Here is a 21,016-nt window from a genome sequence, read left to right as displayed (position 1 = left end):
TGTGGCACAACTTGACCAGAAGAAGGGATCGGTTGGTAGGACATGTTCTGAGGCATCAAGGGATCACCAATTTAGTATTGGAGGGCAGCGTGGAGGGTAAAAATCGTAGAGGGAGACCAAGAGATGAATACGCTAAGCAGATTCCGAAGGATGTAGGTTGCAGTAGGTACTGGGAGATGAAGAAGCTTGCACAGGATAGAGTAGCATGGAGAGCTGCATCAAACCAGTCTCAGGACTGAAGACCACAACAACAACAACAGATACTAATTAATATTATACAAAAAATGAAAAATGAAACCAGTGGGTGAGTGGGAGGAGTAGAGTATCAGTGGAGTTTGCACCACCAGTATTCATACTAACTTTATGAATAGAACTGCAACTCAATATGAAACATGTTTCGAGCACTACATCAGTTAAGATAACCTCACTCCATTTCTGTGGTAGTCACATTCATTCCATTTCCTATAAATACGCCAGAAACGCTTTCTTGACTAGCACTTTCAACACCAACTTGTTACATTTAGTAGAACTTCTTGTCTATGGCTATCGTTCACTATGAATCACTATACTCTATCAGCCATTATTAATCTAGTTATATAAGTACTGGCAGTGCTAAACCCATCGTGGTATACCTCAAGGCTCTGTGCCAACATTTCTCCTTTATATCCTATACATCATAGACATTCCCAGACTATCAACTTGCACAGGCCTCCTGCAATATATTGATGACACCACCTAGCCAGCTACCCACCACATCCTCCAATTCTGTGCTTCTCTCCAATACCGCTGGAATCCCCTGGTAGAATGGTTTAATATGTGGAAACTTCAAGAAAATTCGTAGAAATACCAAGCCACATTCTTTGATTACAATGTTCAAATATCCACCTCTCCATCTACAACCTACCTATGCATTTGACTAACACAGTATGGTATTTAGGTCTAACTTTTGACAAAAAACACAAGGAAAGCAAACCTCCTTCCCATACATCACAAAGCCCAAAACCGACAATAAATACTAATACTCCTCTCATGGAATTTATATCCTTCTACCAATATCCTCATCTATTAATCTCTCATTCACCCCAATATAACTTACACTACCTTGCTTGAATCTCCACTTCCCCTAAATTCTGCAAGTTCCAATAATTCTAGACAGAAATGCATTTCACCTAAACCATTGCATCCCAGGGACCCGTGAGTATCTTAAATGAAGTCATCCACTTCCCACACCTGTCTTCCTTGAGCACCTTTGGATCGGTTACATTAATCACAAAACGTAGTCCTGGCACGCCATATCCCACCTACGAAACATCTGCACTGCTAAATCGTGGTAGGATTGGGTATGTACAGCGATGGTATGCATTGCTGCCATATTTCGCCCCTCCTCTATGATGCCATTGATGATGTCATGCAATGTTGCTGGCTTCCCTTCCCCCTACCCCATTCCTCTGACAAGCCCAATTGCACTTTGTATCAAACAGAGCGAAATTCAAAAAACGGTGGGAAATTCTAAATAACCTAGTTTTTTACCACTCTGAGGTCACCACTTGTCGTAAGTGTAAAGCGGCGGGAAATGCAAAAATGCAAGATGGATAATTGTCCTTTTGATGTGAAACCTAAAAAATCCGAAATGACAATCCAAGGTGTCGGCGTGGAGATACGAGACCAACCTCTGACGTCAGCACTAAGATGGCTGACCTAGAGATAAGAGGAGAGTCTCAACGTTGCAAATCCAAGATGGCGACCTCACCCTGATTATCAGGTCACTTAAACTGAAGATAGTGGACCGGGGGATATGAGGACAGCCTGCATTTTGGCAGATTTCATATTTTCTAAGTTTAGAATCCTATCCTAAGTATAGAATGGTGAGATTTTCTATCCTATGACGTTACAGATCAGAGTCCACTTGCACCAGGTTTAACTCCACTTGTGCTACAATGATATCGTTAAGAAACTATGGTTATTATACTTTCATCTACCCACTTCCAACTACTTTTCAAGATCATCCAACTACTCATTTTGAACTACAGTTCAGGATCTTCAGCCAAAGACACGTGTAGATTATCGTAAATACAAGACTCTTAATGTGTGTGTGTGTGTGTGTGTGTGTGTGTGTGTGTGTTGTATGGTAGGATAGGACAGAAACGTTTATTTACTTAAAAAACAACATTCTGGACTTCACCACCCACATACCAAGCTGCACATTGAGATCACTACACCAACTGCACTGACCATCACAGAGTGCCATACTGTCTGTCACAGGGTCTCACGCCAACGCCTGAGCTGTTTCACCACGTCTGTAGTACGGCAGGAACGTTTTACTAATTCTCAAATAACTAGGGTTGGTGTCAGCAGGACACAGCATTCATCGATGCCCTGATGAGAGTTTGTCACAGTCGCGGGTCAAACGCATCTGACATTACCAGCAAAACCACTGTCTGTGCCGCACTGGAGCCTTACTCATAAAATTTCTACCGCCAGCTGCCAGCTGAGGGCTGCCGAGACACCACTCCACTTGTGCGACGCCAGCTGATGTCACATGATACACCAGATACTTCAACACCACCTACCAAGTGCAAAGTGCATCATATCGATAGGCAACTAAGATATATAGTCGTGATTGCCTGTGTTAACCTCCGCAGGCACCAGGAGTACTTGGACGCATGAATATGACTGTTGTTCTGCAAAAGCTGTAGGGCAGGCCATGGCTGCTGCAGACAGTGCTGTCAGGCAAGTGTCAAGAAGTGTTAGACTATGGAGCAAATGGTTTCCAATTTCGATCCCTTGTCAGTCAGCTGTAGGATTTATATCTGTCATTTACCAAGTCTTTTAACTCTGTTAATGATTATGTGTGTGGTGTCACACATTGTATTTAAAAGTCATAGCTTGATATCATCTCTTTAGTCAGAACACTTGATAAAATCCAAAAGATTGTTACCAAATCGTAAACAGTGTTGGAGTTGGTGGTATCAATTTCCAAGCTAAATAACGAAAACTATAGGCAGACCGAACACACGTCTTCTTGGGTACACGTTACCAACTCTTCCCCACATTCACGTGTATAGAAAAAAAATTTTTAACACTTAAGCAAACGTATGGCTGTTACATTATAGTATGACAGGAGTTTATTAATTAATGCAACACATATTATTTTCTGAAAGCAGCTTGGTTTTATTCCTCATTCCAATATTCCATACTGTTCCCCACTCTTTCGGCTACAAAACCATATTTATCAACATAACATCCGTTCAGTGCCACAACCTTACAGCACCTTGCTGGGAGGACCTGTATGCCCGCATGGTGGTTGGCGTGATGCTTCGCTAGTAACTTCCCCATCATCCATGTACTGCTTCCATTCATGTACTGCTTCCCGCGAAGTGCATCCTTCATGGGGCCAAACAGATGGAAGTAGGAAGGTGTGAGATCCAGGCTGTAGGTTGGATGAGGAAGAAGAGTCCAATGAAGTTTAGTGAGCTTTTCTCAGGTGCGCAGACTTGTGTGAGGCCTTACATTGTCACAGAGAAGGAAAAGTTCATTTGAATTTTTGTGCTGATAAACACGCTGAAGTCGTTTCTTCAGTTTCCTGAGGGTAGCACAATACACTTCACAGTCGACCGATGAACCACGAGGAACGACATCAAACGAAATAACCCCTTCAGAGTTGCAGATGACCGTCGCCGTGACTTTACCCGCAGGGGGTGCAGCTTTGAACATTTTCTTCGGGGCAGATATAAGGGGCGTCACTCCATGAATTTCCGTTTCGTTTCCGGTTTGTAATGATGATGTTCGACAAAAAATTGTCATGGTCACCCGCATAACCTACAAGAAATTCTGCTCAGATGGTTCTTTTGTTGCTTTTTATGGTCTTCTGTTAGGCGGCCAGGAATCCATCAGGTATACACTTACGAGTACCCCAACTGGTAGACGAGTGCGTCAATACTACCAACAGAGACTTCAGACTGAGCGGCGAAGTGTTTCATTGTGGTCCATCGATCACCTGAAATGAGATTGCCCGCCCGTTCCAACTCTGCAGGAGTGACAGCTGCATGTGGTCGGCCAGCATTTGCACGACCTTGTACCGATAATGACACACGCCTTACCCAATGACTCACCATGCTTTTTTCCCCTGCCAAGTCTCTGCAGACATGCCACAGACGCCTACGAATATCTACGATGTCCGGTTTTCCACCAAAAGAAATTCAGTGACAGCTCTCTGCATGGAGTGAACCTCCGTTACAGACGCTGTTTGGAAAGCTACACTATGTGATCAAAAGTATCCAGACACCTGGCTGAAAATGACTTACAAGTTCGTGGGCGCTCCTTCGGCAACGCTGGAGTTCAGTATAGTGTTGGCCCACCCTTAGCCTTGATGACAACTTCCACCCTCATAGGCATACGTTCAGTCAGGTGCTCGAAGGTTTCTTGGGGAATGGCAGCCCATTATTCACGGAATGCTACACTGAGAAGAGCTATCGATGTCGGTGGGTGAGGCCTCGCACGAAATCGGATCGCCACATTGTGTACCGTGATTCGTCACTCCACATAACGTTTTCCCACTGTTCAATCGTCCAATGTTTACGCTCCTTACACCAAGCGAGGCGTCGTTTGGCATTTACCAGCGTGATGTGTCGCTTACGAGCAGTCGCTCGACCAAGAAACACAAGTTTTCTCACCTCCCGCCTGTCATAGCACTTGCAGTGAATCCTTATGCAGTTTGGAGTTCCTATATGATGGTCTGATGTTTATCTATGATGTTTATCTATTATGTTTTATGGACCGCTCACACAGAAGATGCCACGATATTATAGGAGCAGAAGGCGTACCCGGCTTACAGTTTATAAAGCAATAGACAATATTGCTATTAATACCCAGAACTTTGTAGGTGCACAAATCGTCCTGCATGGTCCATCAGTGTTTTGTGGTGGAGTTCTGAATTTTACCCTTAGCAACAATGATACCCTGCAGCATGGTAACGGATGGGTCACCGTAGCCCTCGTTTATCTGTGATGTTTATCTATTATCTGATGTTTATCTATTATAAATTACGACCCTCCTTCAACTGTCGGCGGTCTCTGTCAGTTAACAGACGAGGTCAGCCAGTACGCTTTTGTGCTGTATGTGTCCCTTCACGTTTCCACTTCACTATCACATCGGGAACAGTGGACCTAGGGATGTTTAAGAGTGTGGAAATCTCGCGTACAGACGTATGAGGCAAGTGACACCCAATCACCTGACCACGTTCGAAGTGCGTGAGTTTCGCGGAGCGCCCCATTCTGCTCTCTCACGATGTCTAATGACTACTGAGGTCGCTGATATGGAGTACCTGGCGGTAGATGGCAGCACAATGCACCTAATATGAAGAACGTATGTTTTTGGGTGTGTCCGGGAACTTTGACCAAGGAGTGTATGTATAGTGCCGCCATATATAGAAACTTCATGAAACTACAGGGGCGGAAGTGGGAATATTCCACTATCTTCCACAACTAATTCCAAATTTTTTCAACTGGAGTCGTCCGATAAGGAAAAAAATGCGTTGCAGTACCTATTGAATGCCCCTTGTACATTCCAGAGCACATTAACACAGCATATGGTATATAGAAGCATATGGCATAGGGTGTGTTGCAAATACTATTTCTTAGTGTGAAAAATGTCTAACTATATCGTGAGGCTATAAATCATAGCTTCACTGGTTGGTAATACCATGTCATTTAGCCGGGACACTTCATAAAATCGTAAGTTGCTACCAAATGGTACACAGTGTTGAACTCTGTGTAATCTATTCCCATATAGTTTACATATGACTTTACATGTAAATTAACCACTTTAGCAAACAAACAGTTATTACATATATTTATTCCAGAGGTTTTAAAGCTCTGAAAACTGATTTACAAGTTCTAGATATGTAACGTGATACTCTTATAGCCGCAGTGATCACAGTACAAAACACAACACATAATACTACTCGTTAGTATGAAAAACACTTGGCACCACCATGGAGTTTTAAATCACAGCTTAATACCATATTCTTTAGTCAGGAAGACACACACCAGATCATAATATAAGATCAGTAAGATGGTTGCCTTATTGTATGTCACATCGGCTCTGTTTAAACATTTGGCTGTGGTGTCACTGCATTGTGTGTAATTTGGTGGGGATGTAGGCTAGCGTACTGTTTTATTTATATTTTTCATTTCAGTTATGTGACTGTCTGTTGTAGTTACAGCCTCATCGCTAGATCGAGTACCACACCAGTGGACACACTACACAGAGCAGCGATGTGACGTCTGTTCCCCCATCTACAGTGGCCACTATCTGCCATTCCCCACCCCACTTTTTCATTTTGTATATTTAGTACTGTTACTCAGTAATTAGACATATGACGTTTCTGTTAAGTTTCCAGTTGTAATATTTGACATGTTCAAAGATTTATGACCTATTTTTGGAAAAAAGCCCCATTCTATTTATGCAGATCAATGATCATTTACTTTTAACATAAAATACTTTTTATGACATAATCATAACTGGTTTCATCACAGGATGACCACTGTCAGATAGTATGAAGGGCATCTGGTGAGCAAACGTTCGTGCATTCTCATAATTAATTCATGAATGTTTGTTTACCAAATGTCACACATATAACATCTGAAAATGGCCATTGTGGGCTTAAATCGATGATGATTGCACTGAAACTGGTGATGACTGTTTCACAAAAACGTACTGTGTCAAAAATAAGTGAAACTTTATAATTGTAAATTACATGTCTAGATTGATTTTATTCTATTAGGTGTACACCATTCCCAAAATGTATTTATTATATTAATGATTATGTGGATGTCTGTACGCTTTGCGTTAATGTCCTAGTTACCTGATGATGAAGTTGTCAGAACTTCGAAATTGGTTTTAAAATATGAATATCGTTGAATACTGCTGTGTGGAACTAATTTCAAACCAGAGAATAAACAATTATTCTGTGCAGTAACATTTATTTTGCTACTATGTTATGTTTTTGAATGGAGGCTGTAGAGACAAACTGATCCGTAGTGAAGCCCAAGGTCTATCCTATATTTGAAGCAGACAGTTTGTTGTGAGTTGATGAAATCAAACTTGACGTCATGAGAATAACTATAATTCCTTTTTTTGGTGCGTATTTCAGGCACCATTAATTTCGATGAGTGATTTGTGCCCGCCATTTCCATGACGTCATGGGTAAAAAAACAGATGGTATCACCTGGTTCAGTATTTTCCTTGGCAAGTTTAGGCAAGAAGTGTGGTAAAAACTGCTCCGTGCAGCCTTTCTATTCAGTTATTGCACTGGAAGTAAGTTTATTGATAAGACTATTCATCAAAGATCAAAAGTGCAGTCGAGCAGTCAGAACAGAAACGTGATTTATGATGGCTAAAGGCATGAAACTTCCTGAGTCATTAAAATTTAATCATTCCGTCTCTCAGCTTCAATCTAGAGCTAACTTTCGTGAGTGATAGTCTCATCAACTCAACTAACCAAGCAAGTCTCTCAGAGGCACAAATCAGTCCTGAGCTACTAGACTATTTGCGCCCCAAAATGAGTAATCTTGAAAAACACAACATTAGTGATTGATGAAGGATTTTGTCGGCGAAACCTACCATACGACTCAAAGAACTTCACTTATTGAATATCTGCGACAAGTTCAAGATGTGTCAGAAAATGGAAAACGTGCCTTTTACGAGCAGTGACCCACCATTTAAGCTAACGAGGCACGCCCTGGACACTCAGGAGGAAGAGCTCTGAGTGCGAAATGCATGACACTTTTTAAGGTCCGGATCATTCCGGGAAAGAATTTCAGCATGTCACCTACAATCAAAACGGTGTGAACTCCACTAAACTAAAAGCTCTCCAGGTTCGCTTCATGTTTTCAAAGTTATAAAGTGCGGAGCCACACATTTAGTTATATCAATGACCGTCCACAGTATGGGAAAATTTATGGACGAAGCGTTCTATATCGAATCTCAAATGACAAACGAACAAAAGATTCAACATATCAACAAATTATCTATCTCCGTTATTCATAATCAATAGCAAGACGTGGAAAGTTACTTACCTGTGTCCATTACACGATATTTTCCACCATTACTTCTAATCTGGAAACGAAAAATTATGAAGTTGTCCTTTTATGTGGCAAACATTCAGTACATTGCAATTTTTTTCAGACATAAGCGCACAGCAACGGAACATTCTGTGATGGGGAAGATTGCTTTCCTCAGTGACACAGATAATAGAACTGTAGCTACAATTACAACAGAGGAGTATCTATTGAAAGACTAGACAAACGTGTGGTTCCTGAAGACGAGCGAGCACCAGTACTTCCAGTAGTTAGCTGCAGGGGCAATAGTCTGGATGTTTGACTAATCTGGCTTTGTAACATCAACCAGCAATGGGAAACTACAACTGTTATTTTTTCTGAAGACACACAGCTCTGCTGTATGATTAAATGGTGATGGCATCCCCCCTTGACTAAAATATTCCGGAGATAAAATAGTCCCCCATTCGGATCTCCCAGTAGAGACTACTCAGGAGAATGTCATCATTAGGAAAAACAGAACTGGCAATGAACCGACCAGTCTCAGTGCAGAATGTTAGGATCCTTTAATTGGCTAGGTAGATTAGAAAATTTAAAAAGAGAAATGCATAGGTTGAAGTTAGGCGTAGTGGGAATTAGTGAAGTTCCGTGGCAGAATGAACCAGACTTCTGGCCAGATGAGCACGGGGTTATAAATACGAATCAAATAGGAGTAATGCTGGTGTTGGTCTAAAAATGACTAAGAAAATAAGTATTGGGGTAAGCAACAGCTAATAGCATAGTGAACGCATTATCGTAGCAAAGACATACAAGAACCCAACACCCATCACAGTAGTACAAGTTTATACGCCAACTAGCTCTACATGTGACGAAGAGATGTATTATGAGATAAAAGAAATTATTCAGATAGTTAAATTAGACGAAAATTTAATTGCAATGGCGGACTGTAATTCGGTAGCAGGAAAAGTAAGAGAAGGGAAAACAGTAGGTCAATATGGAATGGGGGGAAAGAAGAGAAAGAGTAAGCTGTCTGGTAGAATTTTAGACAGAGTATGATATAATCATCGCGAACACTTATGTTAAGAATTGTAAAAGGAGGTCGTATATGTGAAAGAGACGTGGAGACCCTAGAAGGCTTCAAGTTGATTATTTAACGGTAAGACACAGATTTCAAAACCAGATTTTAAATTGTAAGATATTTCCAGGGTCAGATGTGTACTCTGGCCACAGATTATTGGTTATGAACTGTAGATTAAATCTAAAGAAATTGCAAAAAGATAGGAAATCATGAAGATGGTACCTAGGTAAGTTGAAAAAACAAGAGGTTGTTGAGAGTTTCAGAGGGAGCATTAGGTAGGTATCAGAATGAATTGTTTGTTACTAATCACAGCTTCTGCTTCCAGGATTATCTCAAACATAAACACCGAATTAAATTATCAGAGTATGCTGACACAATAGCTCCATACTAACAATTATATACAACCGCTCCCTCACAGAAAGATCTGTACGTAAAGACTGGAAAATTGCTCCAGTTAAACCAATACACAAAAAGGGAAGTAGGGTAATCCGTTAAATTACAGGCCCATATCACTAACATCGATTTGCGGTAGGGTTTTGGAACATACACTGTATTCGAACATTATGAAGAAAACGATTTATTGACACGTAGTCAGCACGGATTCAGAAAAAATCGTTCTTGCAAAACACAAAGAGCTCTTTATACTCATGAAGTGATGAGTGCTATCGACAGAGGATGTCAAACTGATTCCATATTTTTAGATTTCCAGAAGGCTTTCGACACCATTTCTCACAAGCTTTTTCTAACCAAACGTCGTGCCTATGGACTATCGCCTCAGTTGTGGGACTGGATTCGTGATTTCCTGTCAGAAAGGTCACAGACGGAAGTCATTGAGTAAAACAGTATTAATATCCGGCGTTCCCCAAGGAAGTGGTATATGACCTCTTTTATTCCTGATCTATATTAACTACTTAGGAGACAATCTGAGTATCCCTATTAGATTGTTTGCAGATGATGCTGTCATTTACCGTCTTGTAAAGTCATCAGATGACCAAACCGAATTGCAAAATGATTTAGATAAGATATCTGTAAGGTACGAAAAGTGGCAATTGACCTTGAATAAAGAAAAGTGTGAAGTTATTCACATGAGTACTAAAAGGAATCCGCTAAATTTCGATTGCGCCTTAAGTCACACATATCTTAAGGCTGTAAATTCAACTAAATACTTAGGGATTACAATTATAAATAACCTGAATCGGAACGATCACATAGATAATGTTGTGGATAGAGAAAACCAATGACTGCGATTCATTGGCAGAACACTTAGAAGGTGCAACAGGTCTACTAAAGAGACTGCTTACACCACGCTTATCCGCCCTATTCTGCAGTATTGCTGCGCGGTGTGGGATGCGCATCAGATGGGACTGACGGATGACGTCGAAAAAGTACAAAGAAGGGAAGCTCGTTTTGTATTATCGCGAAGGATACGTGAATTGCAGCGGCAATCATTAAAACAATGGCGGTTTTCGTTGCGACGGGATCTTCTCAGAAAATTTCAATCACCGGTATTCTCCTCCGATTGCGAAAACATTCTGTTGGCACCCACCTACATAGGGAGAAATGATCATCACGATAAAATAAGAGAAATCAGGGCTCGCACAGAAAAAATTTAAGCGCTCGTTTTTCCCGCGCGCCGTTAGAGAGTGAAACGGTACAGAGACAGCTTGAAGGTGGTTCATTGAACCCTCTGCCATGCACTTTATTGTGAATAGCAGAGTAATCACATAGATGTAGATACAATGCATGGCCATTTCCTGTGACAGTAGCTGCCAACAGCAATGGAAAATAAGTCTAATATCAAATTCTGTTAGATAGATACCTATCACACACTAAAACAATTCAGTCAACAAAATTTACATTCTGCATGAACGAAAAAGTGCTAGGCACGACGCTGACTGTAATGTAAATGCTTGATGTCGGAGTTCCATCGGTGTAAACTTTGCAGAAACGCTCAGAACATACTGTGATATATTTTGTTTGTTACCCATCTTTTCGACACAATGGCTTGATCCAGAAGCTTCTCCTTGCGTTATCCTTCGTTATCCTACATATTATAAAAATAAAAAGCTTGAAGCTAGTGAGTGTAAAGAACGAAACGAATAGGCCACGAAACGAATTGGCGCGTTTAGCTAAAGTACCTGCAGAAAGTAGTAACTAACTTTCTCCTTAGGTTTCTACATACATAGGCGACACAAGTAACTATTTTTTCACAATTTGCGTTATTATTTCGACAAATAACACAGCAGTAGACTTAGGCTACTCACAGTATTTTCATATCCACAATATGGCGAAGTGAGGAAGTCGCTGGCTTCAGATTTACGGTGTTAGGGCAACTCCATAGATTTTAACCTCCTTGGTTAAAAGCATCGAACATGTCCAGGCCTAAATACCGTCAGCTTACGAACTGACGTATATTGCCGATTATGTGTTCCAGCAGCGGGAGTTGTAGGCCCCTGTAAATTTACCGCTATGTGGCGCTGTTGGATGATGTTTCCGGACATGTGTTCGTATCGTCAATAAGATATGCATTACAATCCCTAACTTTTTCTGTGCCATGTTGTTGGATCCTATATACAGGATGTTTCAAAGTCTTTGCATCAAATGTGTAGGAGTGATAGATCACGTCATAGGGATCAAAATGTTCGTTTATGCTTTACAGCGTCTTTTTATTGAATTTGCTAGCCATGAAAAGACAATATTTCACCGAACTAGTAGTTTCTATTAACCAGATGGCTGCACCGGCATACTACCTACCCTAGTAACGTTACAGAGTGATTTTCAACAAGAAAACCTTAAGAATTCGTGTCTCTAAGCGCAGGAAGATATTTTAGAAGCTGAAGCTAGCCCCTGTCACGCGGAGCAGATGACTAGATTATATGCAACACACACAATATGCGATCGCTGCACAGTGCCCTACGCCCTGTCACCTCTCGGGCATAACAAATTAAAAGAGGACAAGTAAAGCCGGAAAGCGTATGCGAACATTTTGTCTCTAACAGAAGTTGTTCCCAGTGATGTGATCTATCAGACCTGGACGTTTAATGCACTCTGAAACACCCTGTGTATCCTGCCTAAAGTCACAAAAATAAAGTTATTTTAAATCAACGGAATTTCTCAAATGCATAACGAACTACAAGGGATGGAAGTCATGGTCACTGGCAGACAATATTCTGAGACCTATTTGGAATCGAATTCATAATATATATAATTATAATCTGACCCTCATTCAACCATCAAATCGTAAAGTATGACAATTGTATATTTAATGAAATTATGATTATCACGCTGTTTCATAAGGACAAAAAAATTATTCTGGAATGTTCATTCTCTTTGTTCTCAGCTAGCGAAACCTTTTAGCCACAAACCCATGTTCAAGTTCGGAACGATCCCATGGAGCCACACAGACTCAACACTTCACAAGTATTTCAAAGAAATGCATGCCTACATGAAGAATTTCAACCGGTCAACGGTTGCAGAGGGCATCGAGAGCGTTTTAAGTGGGTAAGTAAGAATATAATGTTATCATAATCTTACTGACTGGCTTCCAGAACTGTTAATTACTAAGCACCATCATATGTTGTTTCACTGACTATTCTATATTTCATGCTTATAATTAAATTCGGTATAACATCATCTTCTCTGCTATGAGCATCAAACGAAAACATTATTAAATAGAAAATACGTTCCTGAAATACTGAAAAACTATTTATTTGACCACAAACTGGCTTTGGCATCTTAGGCTATCATCAGATGACAATAAACGAACTAAAAACCAGTAGTTAACTTAGCTCGCTTGGCAGTAACGCAGGCTGTTCCCGTGATGCTGGGATAAACTTTCACAGAGAGATCTCGTGTACAATGTCGAATAGCTGTTCTTGTAAGATATTGCTGTTTGTAGAGAAGTCGTCACAGCGGAACACTGTATCGAAATCCAGAAGATTGACCTTCAATGCAAACAAATATAATGTAGCGCAGATAAATAGGTGTCGAACGTTGTTGTTTAATTGCACGATTGGCGATTGATCAGTGGAAAGGTTTGCACCAATTAAACATTAAGGGTTGTACTTCATGATCCGTCCTAAAATGGAACTACCACATAAAACTAGTTATGGGAAAAACAGAGGCAATACTGAGAAGAATTCTAAGGAAATTTTATTCTTTCACAAGAAAAATGCCTTACAAGACATTCGTTCGACCTATTTTTGAGTACTTCTCGTTAGTTTGGGATTCTTACAATGAGGGATAAATTATAGAGATAGAGAAGAACCAAAGAAGATCAACGCTTTTTGTCTCAGGTTCGTTTAGTAAGCGTGGACGTGCCAACTCTAACGGCTTATGCTATAATAAGAGCGCTGTGTGTCGCGGACAGATTTAATGTTAACGTTACGAGAGCTCACGTTCCAGGAAGAATCAACTAATATATTGCGAGGGCGTGCTGAAAAGTAATGACGGCATTTTTTTATTTAAAAACTGTAAAAACTTTTTAACTAAAACAAGTGTTATTAACATTCTAAATCATTATTCTTCACATCTACATATTTGCAGCCGTCCGCCGCTAGAGGGCTCCGAATTGTAACGTGTAACGTGGTGATGTGTAACGTAACAATGTTGGTGATTGAGAAACAGCATTCTGCAATCGAGTTTAGAATTCGAAGATTTCGTCCACACATGGGGCACCTCCGCTTCAACATGGCAATGACAGACCACTCACGAGTGCTGCGACATCTGCAACAATCCATCGCCTTGGGTTCACTGTTATCGATCATCCTCCATACAGTCCTGAGATGGTCCCATCCGAGTTTAATCTGTTTCCAAAACTTAAATAACGCCTTCGAGGACTTCACTTTGATAGTGATGAAGCGGTGCAAGCAGAGGTGAGGTTGGGATTCCAGTCAACAAACTCAAACATTCCATGGTGACGATATCAACAAACCGGTCTCTCGTTTGGAGAAATGTGTTTGTTGCCAAGGTGACTATGTTGAGAAACAAATATCTAAATATCAGTAATAAGGAAGTAGACTGTTAAAAACTTTTGTTTTATCTTAAAAGTGTTACGAGTTCACATAAAAATTTCGGAGGCATCACTTTTCAGCACACACTCATACTTCCTCAGCCGTACATCTCACGAAATGTCGAAAACGATATAATTATATTACAGGCCATTGGGCACTTTACCAAAAGCTGTTCTTCTCACACACCGTTCGGGAGGCCTCATACAGGGAAGTTCGGTCGCCGAGTTGCAAGTCTTATTTCAGGTGACGCTACATTGGTCGACTTGCAGGTCGTTGATGATGAAATTATGATGAGGACAACGCAACACCCAGTCCCAGTCAGGAATCGAACCGGGCCCGCCGCATGGTAGGCAAACACGCTACCACTCAGCTAAGCAGTCAGACACGCCGTTCGGAAACGGTACAGAGAAGACAGCAGTAGTAGTGGCACACAAAGTACCATCTGTGACATGACGTAAGCTGGATGAAGAATACAAACAGGGGTTAAAAATATTGTGGAACCCCGCGAGCGGTTCTAGGCGCTTCAGTCCGGAACCACGCAGCTGCTAAGGTCGCGGGTTCGAATCTTGCCTCGGGCATGGATGGTGTGATGTCCTTAGGTTAGTTCGGCTTAAGTAGTTCTAAGTTCTAGGGGACTGATGACCTCTGATGTTAAGTCCCATTGTGCCCAGACCCATTTGCACCACTTGAAACCCCCCGAGAAATGTGTGCTTCAACATGAATACGGGTGCCAGCCAAAGTTGCAGGTTGCGCTGTTGTATCTGACCACTAACGGCGTCTGTGCAACGGCCGCAATATGTTGAAAGCGGTAATCGTGGTCGCAACATTGTACTGTGTAGTTGTGAGTGACTATGTCAAAGTGGCTCCGCACGTGGGCAAGTTGTTGGTGCTCCTATGGTGGATGTTTCCGTAACCAAGGTAGTTAAAGTGTTTGGTCTTTGAAGAGACACAGTATCGAAGATTTATACCACATACAAGGAAACCAGAGAAACATTATCCACTAAGTCACAACGCAGACGGAAGTTGTGAGTTGAGTGAGCATGACGGACGCTCACTGAAGAGGAATGCCACGGAAAATGTGAAGACGACAGCTTCAAAAGTCACTGCCGCACTCACGAACCCCGTCATCACCAAAACAATACCAACGTAGCTCCATAACCAGGCAATTGTGGGACGATCTGGAATTCCAAAACCACACATCAGTGATGCGAATACCCGTAACAGGAAAACGTAGTGTCAAAGCCATAAAATATGGGCTACGGAGCAATGGAAGAAAGTAATTTGGTCATATGAATTTTGTTGTACACTGTTTCCAACTCCTGACTGGGTTTACGTCCCAAGAGTGATACAAGGTGGGTGTCCGGTGATGACTTTGGCAGCCATGTTGCGGTATTCCATGGGCCCCATGGGTACTCTGTAAGATAGCATTACTGCCAAGCATTTTGGTCAGAAATTCCTTGGTACAATGTTTGTTCCCATTGGTGATGCTGTACTGCAAGATGACAGGGCCCCTGTTCACACGGCTCGCATCGATCAGGACTGGCATTGTCAGCGAGGGGATGAACTGTCGCATCTCCACTGGCAGTCACAGTCATCAGATTTCAGTATTATTGATCCTTTGTGGTCTGCTTTGGGCAGAAGGATGCCTGATCGCTATCTGCCTCCATCATCTTCAAGTGAACTTGCTGTTGGAATTGTGTGAACAATATATTTCGTGTGTGACGACGCAAAGTGCACTGTGTAAAATAGACCTCTTTGGCACTGTCTAACACTCTTTGTGTGTGCTAATTATTCTGTTGTGTTCGCTGTAAATTTTTTGTTCTTGAATGTGCAAATATAGTTATTAGTAAAATGTCCTTTTTTTCTCCTCAATACTTATTCAGCTGCGCAAATTCCAATAGGTTATGGGCCCAGGCTGCATTTGGAATAAGTATATCAATAAAATAGTAGGGAGAAAGTATTGGAAAAGTTCCAATTTACGTGAAGTGCGAGTTATCCTTACAAGATGATCGCAATTTTTTTCCGCATTATTTTTCGGTGTTCTTTACGGCAATAAAAAGCAAGTTACCGTTAAAAATGAGTGCGGCACAAATTCCCCAGATTGAAAGACTTATAGGTCGCGAAAACTATGCAACCTAGAAGTTCGCAGTAGAAGCGTATTTACGTTTAGACGACCTATGGGACGTGGTAGATGGGACAATGAAATTCACAGATCAGAATTATTCAAGTAAGGATAGGAAAGCAAAATCAAAATTGATATTACTGATTGATTCGGTGAATTATGTTCACGTTGAAAAAGCTGCTACAACGAAAGAAGTCTGGGACAATTTACGAAGTGCATTCGAGAATGGTGGTCTTACGAGAAAAGTAGGATTATTACGTGAGTTAATTACCACTCGTCTGGACAAATGTAAGAGTGTAGACGAATACGTTAACAAAATAATAACCACGTCAAACCGACTGAGAAACATCAGATTCGAGATCACTGACGAATGGATAGGAACATTGCTGTTGGCAGGACTGCCCGAAAGGTATGCACCTATGATTATGGGACTTGAAAGCTCGGGTATACCAATCACAGGCGACAGTGTTAAGGTGAAAACCCTGCAGGACGTAAAGAGTGCTCCAAGCTGTTGTACATTGGAGAAGGAAGGTGCGTCTGCTCTCTACTCAAAAAACAAAAGGGAGAAACCGGTGAGGTGCTATAAATGTCAGAAGATGGGACATATTGCGTCTCAGTGCAAAGAAAAAGTAAGCCCAAGATCAGCAAAAGAGGTATGTTACTGATAGCCCAGAAAGAAGGACCAATAACAAAGGTAAGGCACTCTCATGTTTTTATTCTTTTGGTGGGATGAGTAATCGTGATATGGAATGGATTTTAGACTCAGGTGCATCTGTGCATATTGTTAAAGATAAATCACTTCTTTATGACATCAAAGATAAGACACATATGGGAATATCTACTGTTGATGGCAACAAGCTCCAGTGTCACCTGGCTGGGAAACTAGATCTACATGTAAGTGTAAATGGTGAATCAGATATGGTTACAGCACACAATGTTCATTATGTGAAAAATGTGGAAACTAACCTGCTGTCTGTAGGGGAAATTGTCAAGAAAGGAAATACAGTCACTTTTGACATGTAGGGTGCAAGAGTAATCAGTGAAAGTGGTGAAGTTATAGCTACAGCAAGTAACGAAAGCGGTATTTTTAAGTTGGATACCATTGACAATAAACATAAAAATGTTGGTGATTCAGTATATTCAGCAGAAGGTTTTTTATGGCACCGGAGACTTGGACATCTAAATAGAAAGAGTATGTCTATAATAAAGGATATGGTAAAGGGAATACAGAATTTTAGTGTGTCCAAGGATCCTTGTGAGACATGTGTAAAGGGAAAACAAGCAAGGTTACCCTTCAAGACTAGTAAGAGTAAATCCACAGAAGTCTTACAGTTAATCCACACAGATGTATGTGGCCCGAAGGAGTGTGAATCCATAGGTGGGAGTAATTATTTTCTTATGTTTATTGATGTTTACTCACGATATACTCATGTTTATTTTCTTAGTTCTATAGACCAAGTGAGAGATATCTTTGAGGAATATTGCAATATGGTTGAAAGGTGGACGGGAAAGAAGATTAAGATCATCAGGTCTGATAATGGGAGAGAATATATTAACCAGAAATTGAAGAAACTTCTGGCAGAAAAGGGAATCAGGCATCAAACTACCATAAGGTACAGTCCATCTCAAAATGGGGTTGCTGAGAGGGCTAATAGGACTATTGTTGAGAAAGCAAGGAGCATGATGACTGACGCTGAATTATCCAAAAAATTTTGGGCAGAGGCAGTTCAACTGCTGTATATTTGAACAATAGATCACCTACAAAAGCATTAAAGAATAGAACCCCTTATGAGATATGGATAGGAAAGAAACCTGATCTAAGCAATATAAGGGTTTTTGGGTGTGATGCAGTGGCACATATTCCAAAACAGCTAAGAGGAAAATGGGATCCGAAAGCTAAAAAGTAAATTTTTGTAGGCTATTGTGAAAATTCAAAGGGCTACCGATTAATGGATCCATTGACTAAAAAGATTGTCACAAGTAGAGATGTAATATTCTTTGAAAATAGAAAGGACTCAAAAGAGAGCAAAACCACTAAGTCAACTGCCCCTAGTTCAGAAGGTGAAACCTTGTGTGAGGAAATAGAAAGTGAAGAAGAGGAAGACGACAGCCAAGGACAAATGGATACAATTTATGATGACAATGAGTTAGAGGATGAAAAAAGAAGAAAACAATGTAAGGCGTTCTTCTCGTGTACCAAAACCGAAGGAATATCCGGATTTTGAGATGTATACAGCACAGTCTTTTAATGATGACCCACGAACAGCAGAAGAAGCAATGAGTGGCCCAAACTCTCAAGAATGGTAAGAAGCGATGAAGAGAGAATTAGAATCTTTATATCAGAACGAAACCTTTTAATGGGTAGATATTCCAGGAGATAAGAAACCACTGCAGGCAATATGGGTATTCAATTTGAAGAACCCTGAAAGCTCATCACCAAAATACAAAGCAAGACTTGTGGTAAAAGGATATTCACAAAAACAAGGGGTAGATTACGAAGAAACTTTTTCACCTGTAGTCAAGTATGCATCATTGAGATATCTTTTAGCCTTGGCAGTAAAACGAAATTTAATAATTCATCATATGGATGTTAAAACGGCATATTTAAATGGGAAATTGGAGGAGGAGATATACGTCATTCCACCAAGGGAAGCCATAAAAACCAGATCAGAAAGTAAAAAGATTTGGCGTTTGAGAAAAAGTATTTATGGACTTAAAGTGGACGTTGCTGGAATCGATGTCTACATGAAACCCTAATAAATATGAATATGAAGCAATCCAAGGAAGATCCAGCATTTACTATAAAGGGAGAAAAGAAGAAATAATAATAATGGCGATATGGTTGGACGATTTCTTTATCCTGACTGAAAGTGAAGGCCAAATGAGAATTTTCAAGAAACAGCTGCAAACCAAGTTTAAGGTGCATGATTTGGGAGAAGTCAAACGTTATTTATGTATGCAGATTACTAAGGATGAAGAAAGACAAGAATTGAGCATAAGTCAATCATCATACACAGAAAAAATATTAAAGAAATTTGGCATGAGTGATTGCAAACCCATAAGTACTCCAATGGAAGTAGGAGTGAAGTTAAGTGTAAATGAGACTGATGTGGAATGTGACAAGAATGTTCCTTATTTAGAAGCAGTAGGGAGTCTGTTATATTTGTCTCAAACATCACGACCCGACATTGCTTTTGTCACCAATGCAGTGAGCAGATATTGCAGAATCCCAAAGGAAAAGCACTGGAAAGCTGTAAAGAGGATATTCCGATACCTAAGAGGAACCTCAAACTATGAGTTAAAATACAATAGAGATGGTAACGCAAAACTAGAGAGATATAGCGATGCGGACTGGGGGAGTGAATTGGGAGACAGATACTCCACCACTGGCTGCTGTTTTAAATTAATGAGGGGCCTCACATCATGGTCCTGTCAAAAGTAAAAAACTGTTGCACTGAGCACCGTAGAGGCCGAGTATATGGCACTATCTTACACCACACAGGAAGCATTATGGCTACGAACATTAATAAGTGAAATAGAACCCAATTTAATTGAGGAACCTACAACCATCTTCTGTGACAATAAGGGAGCCATACACCTAGCTAAAAATGATGTTACTAGTGTTAGGACAAAGCATATTGACATACGGCACCATTTCATTTGGGACCACATAGAGCGACAGAACATTGCCGTGGACTATCTGCGCACAGAAGACATGTTAGCTGACCTTCTGACCAAACCCTTGGAAAGGGAGAAGTTTGAGAAGATTGTGGGACTATTTGGTTTATCTTGTGGAAGCAACACACAAAATATAAGTTCAAGGAGGGGTGTTGGAATTGTGTGAACAATATACACTCCTGGAAATGGAAAAAAGAACACATTGACACCGGTGTGTCAGACCAACCATACTTGCTCCGGACACTGCGAGAGGGCTGTACAAGCAATGATCACACGCACGGCACAGCGGACACACCAGGAACCGCGGTGTTGGCCGTCAAATGGCGCTAGCTGCGCAGCATTTGTGCACCGCCGCCGTCAGTGTCAGCCAGTTTGCCATTGTATACGGAGCTCCATCGCAGTCTTTAACACTGGTAGCATGCCGCGACAGTGTGGACGTGAACCATATGTGCAGTTGACGGACTTTGAGCGAGGGCGTATAGTGGGCATGCGGGAGGCCGGGTGGACGTACCGCCGAATTGCTCAACACGTGGGGCGTGAGGTCTCCACAGTACATCGATGTTGTCACCAGTGGTTGGTGGAAGGTGCACGTGCCCGTCGACCTGGGACCGGACCGCAGCGATGCACGGATGCACGCCAAGACCGTAGGATCCTACGCAGTGCCGTAGGGGACCGCACCGCCACTTCCCAGCAAATTAGGGACACTGTTGCTCCTGGGGTATTGGCGAGGACCATTCGCAACCGTCTCCATGAAGCTGGGCTACGGTCCCGCACACCATTAGACCGTCTTCCGCTCACGCCCCAACATCGTGCAGCCCGCCTCCAGTGGTGTCGCGACAGGCGTGAATGGAGGGACGAATGGAGACGTGTCGTCTTCAGCGATGAGAGTCGCTTCTGCCTTGGTGCCAATGATGGTCGTATGCGTGTTTGGCGCCGTGCAGGTGAGCGCCACAATCAGGACTGCATACGACCGAGGCACACAGGGCCAACACCCGGAATCATGGTGTGGGGAGCGATCTCCTACACTGGCCGTACACCACTGGTGATCGTCGAGGGGACACTGAATAGT

At 41.5% G+C, this 21,016-nt stretch overlaps 1 protein-coding gene across 1 annotated transcript in view; it reads left to right on the top strand.

The window, feature by feature from the left end:
- The window catches only part of LOC124788941 (glutamate receptor ionotropic, NMDA 2B-like), a 282,134-nt gene that overhangs the window by 111,244 nt on the left and 149,874 nt on the right, over positions 1-21,016 (top strand). The window contains exon 6 of the mRNA XM_047256228.1: positions 12,476-12,636. Within this exon, the coding sequence (XP_047112184.1) occupies positions 12,476-12,636 (161 nt within the window). The remainder of the gene's footprint in view (positions 1-12,475; positions 12,637-21,016) is intronic.

This window comes from Schistocerca piceifrons, chromosome 3 (genome assembly GCF_021461385.2).
Source record: "Schistocerca piceifrons isolate TAMUIC-IGC-003096 chromosome 3, iqSchPice1.1, whole genome shotgun sequence".
NCBI lineage: Eukaryota > Metazoa > Arthropoda > Insecta > Orthoptera > Acrididae > Schistocerca > Schistocerca piceifrons.
The sequence above is the reverse complement of the archived record's forward strand: the minus strand, read 5'-3'. Positions and strand labels throughout refer to the sequence as shown.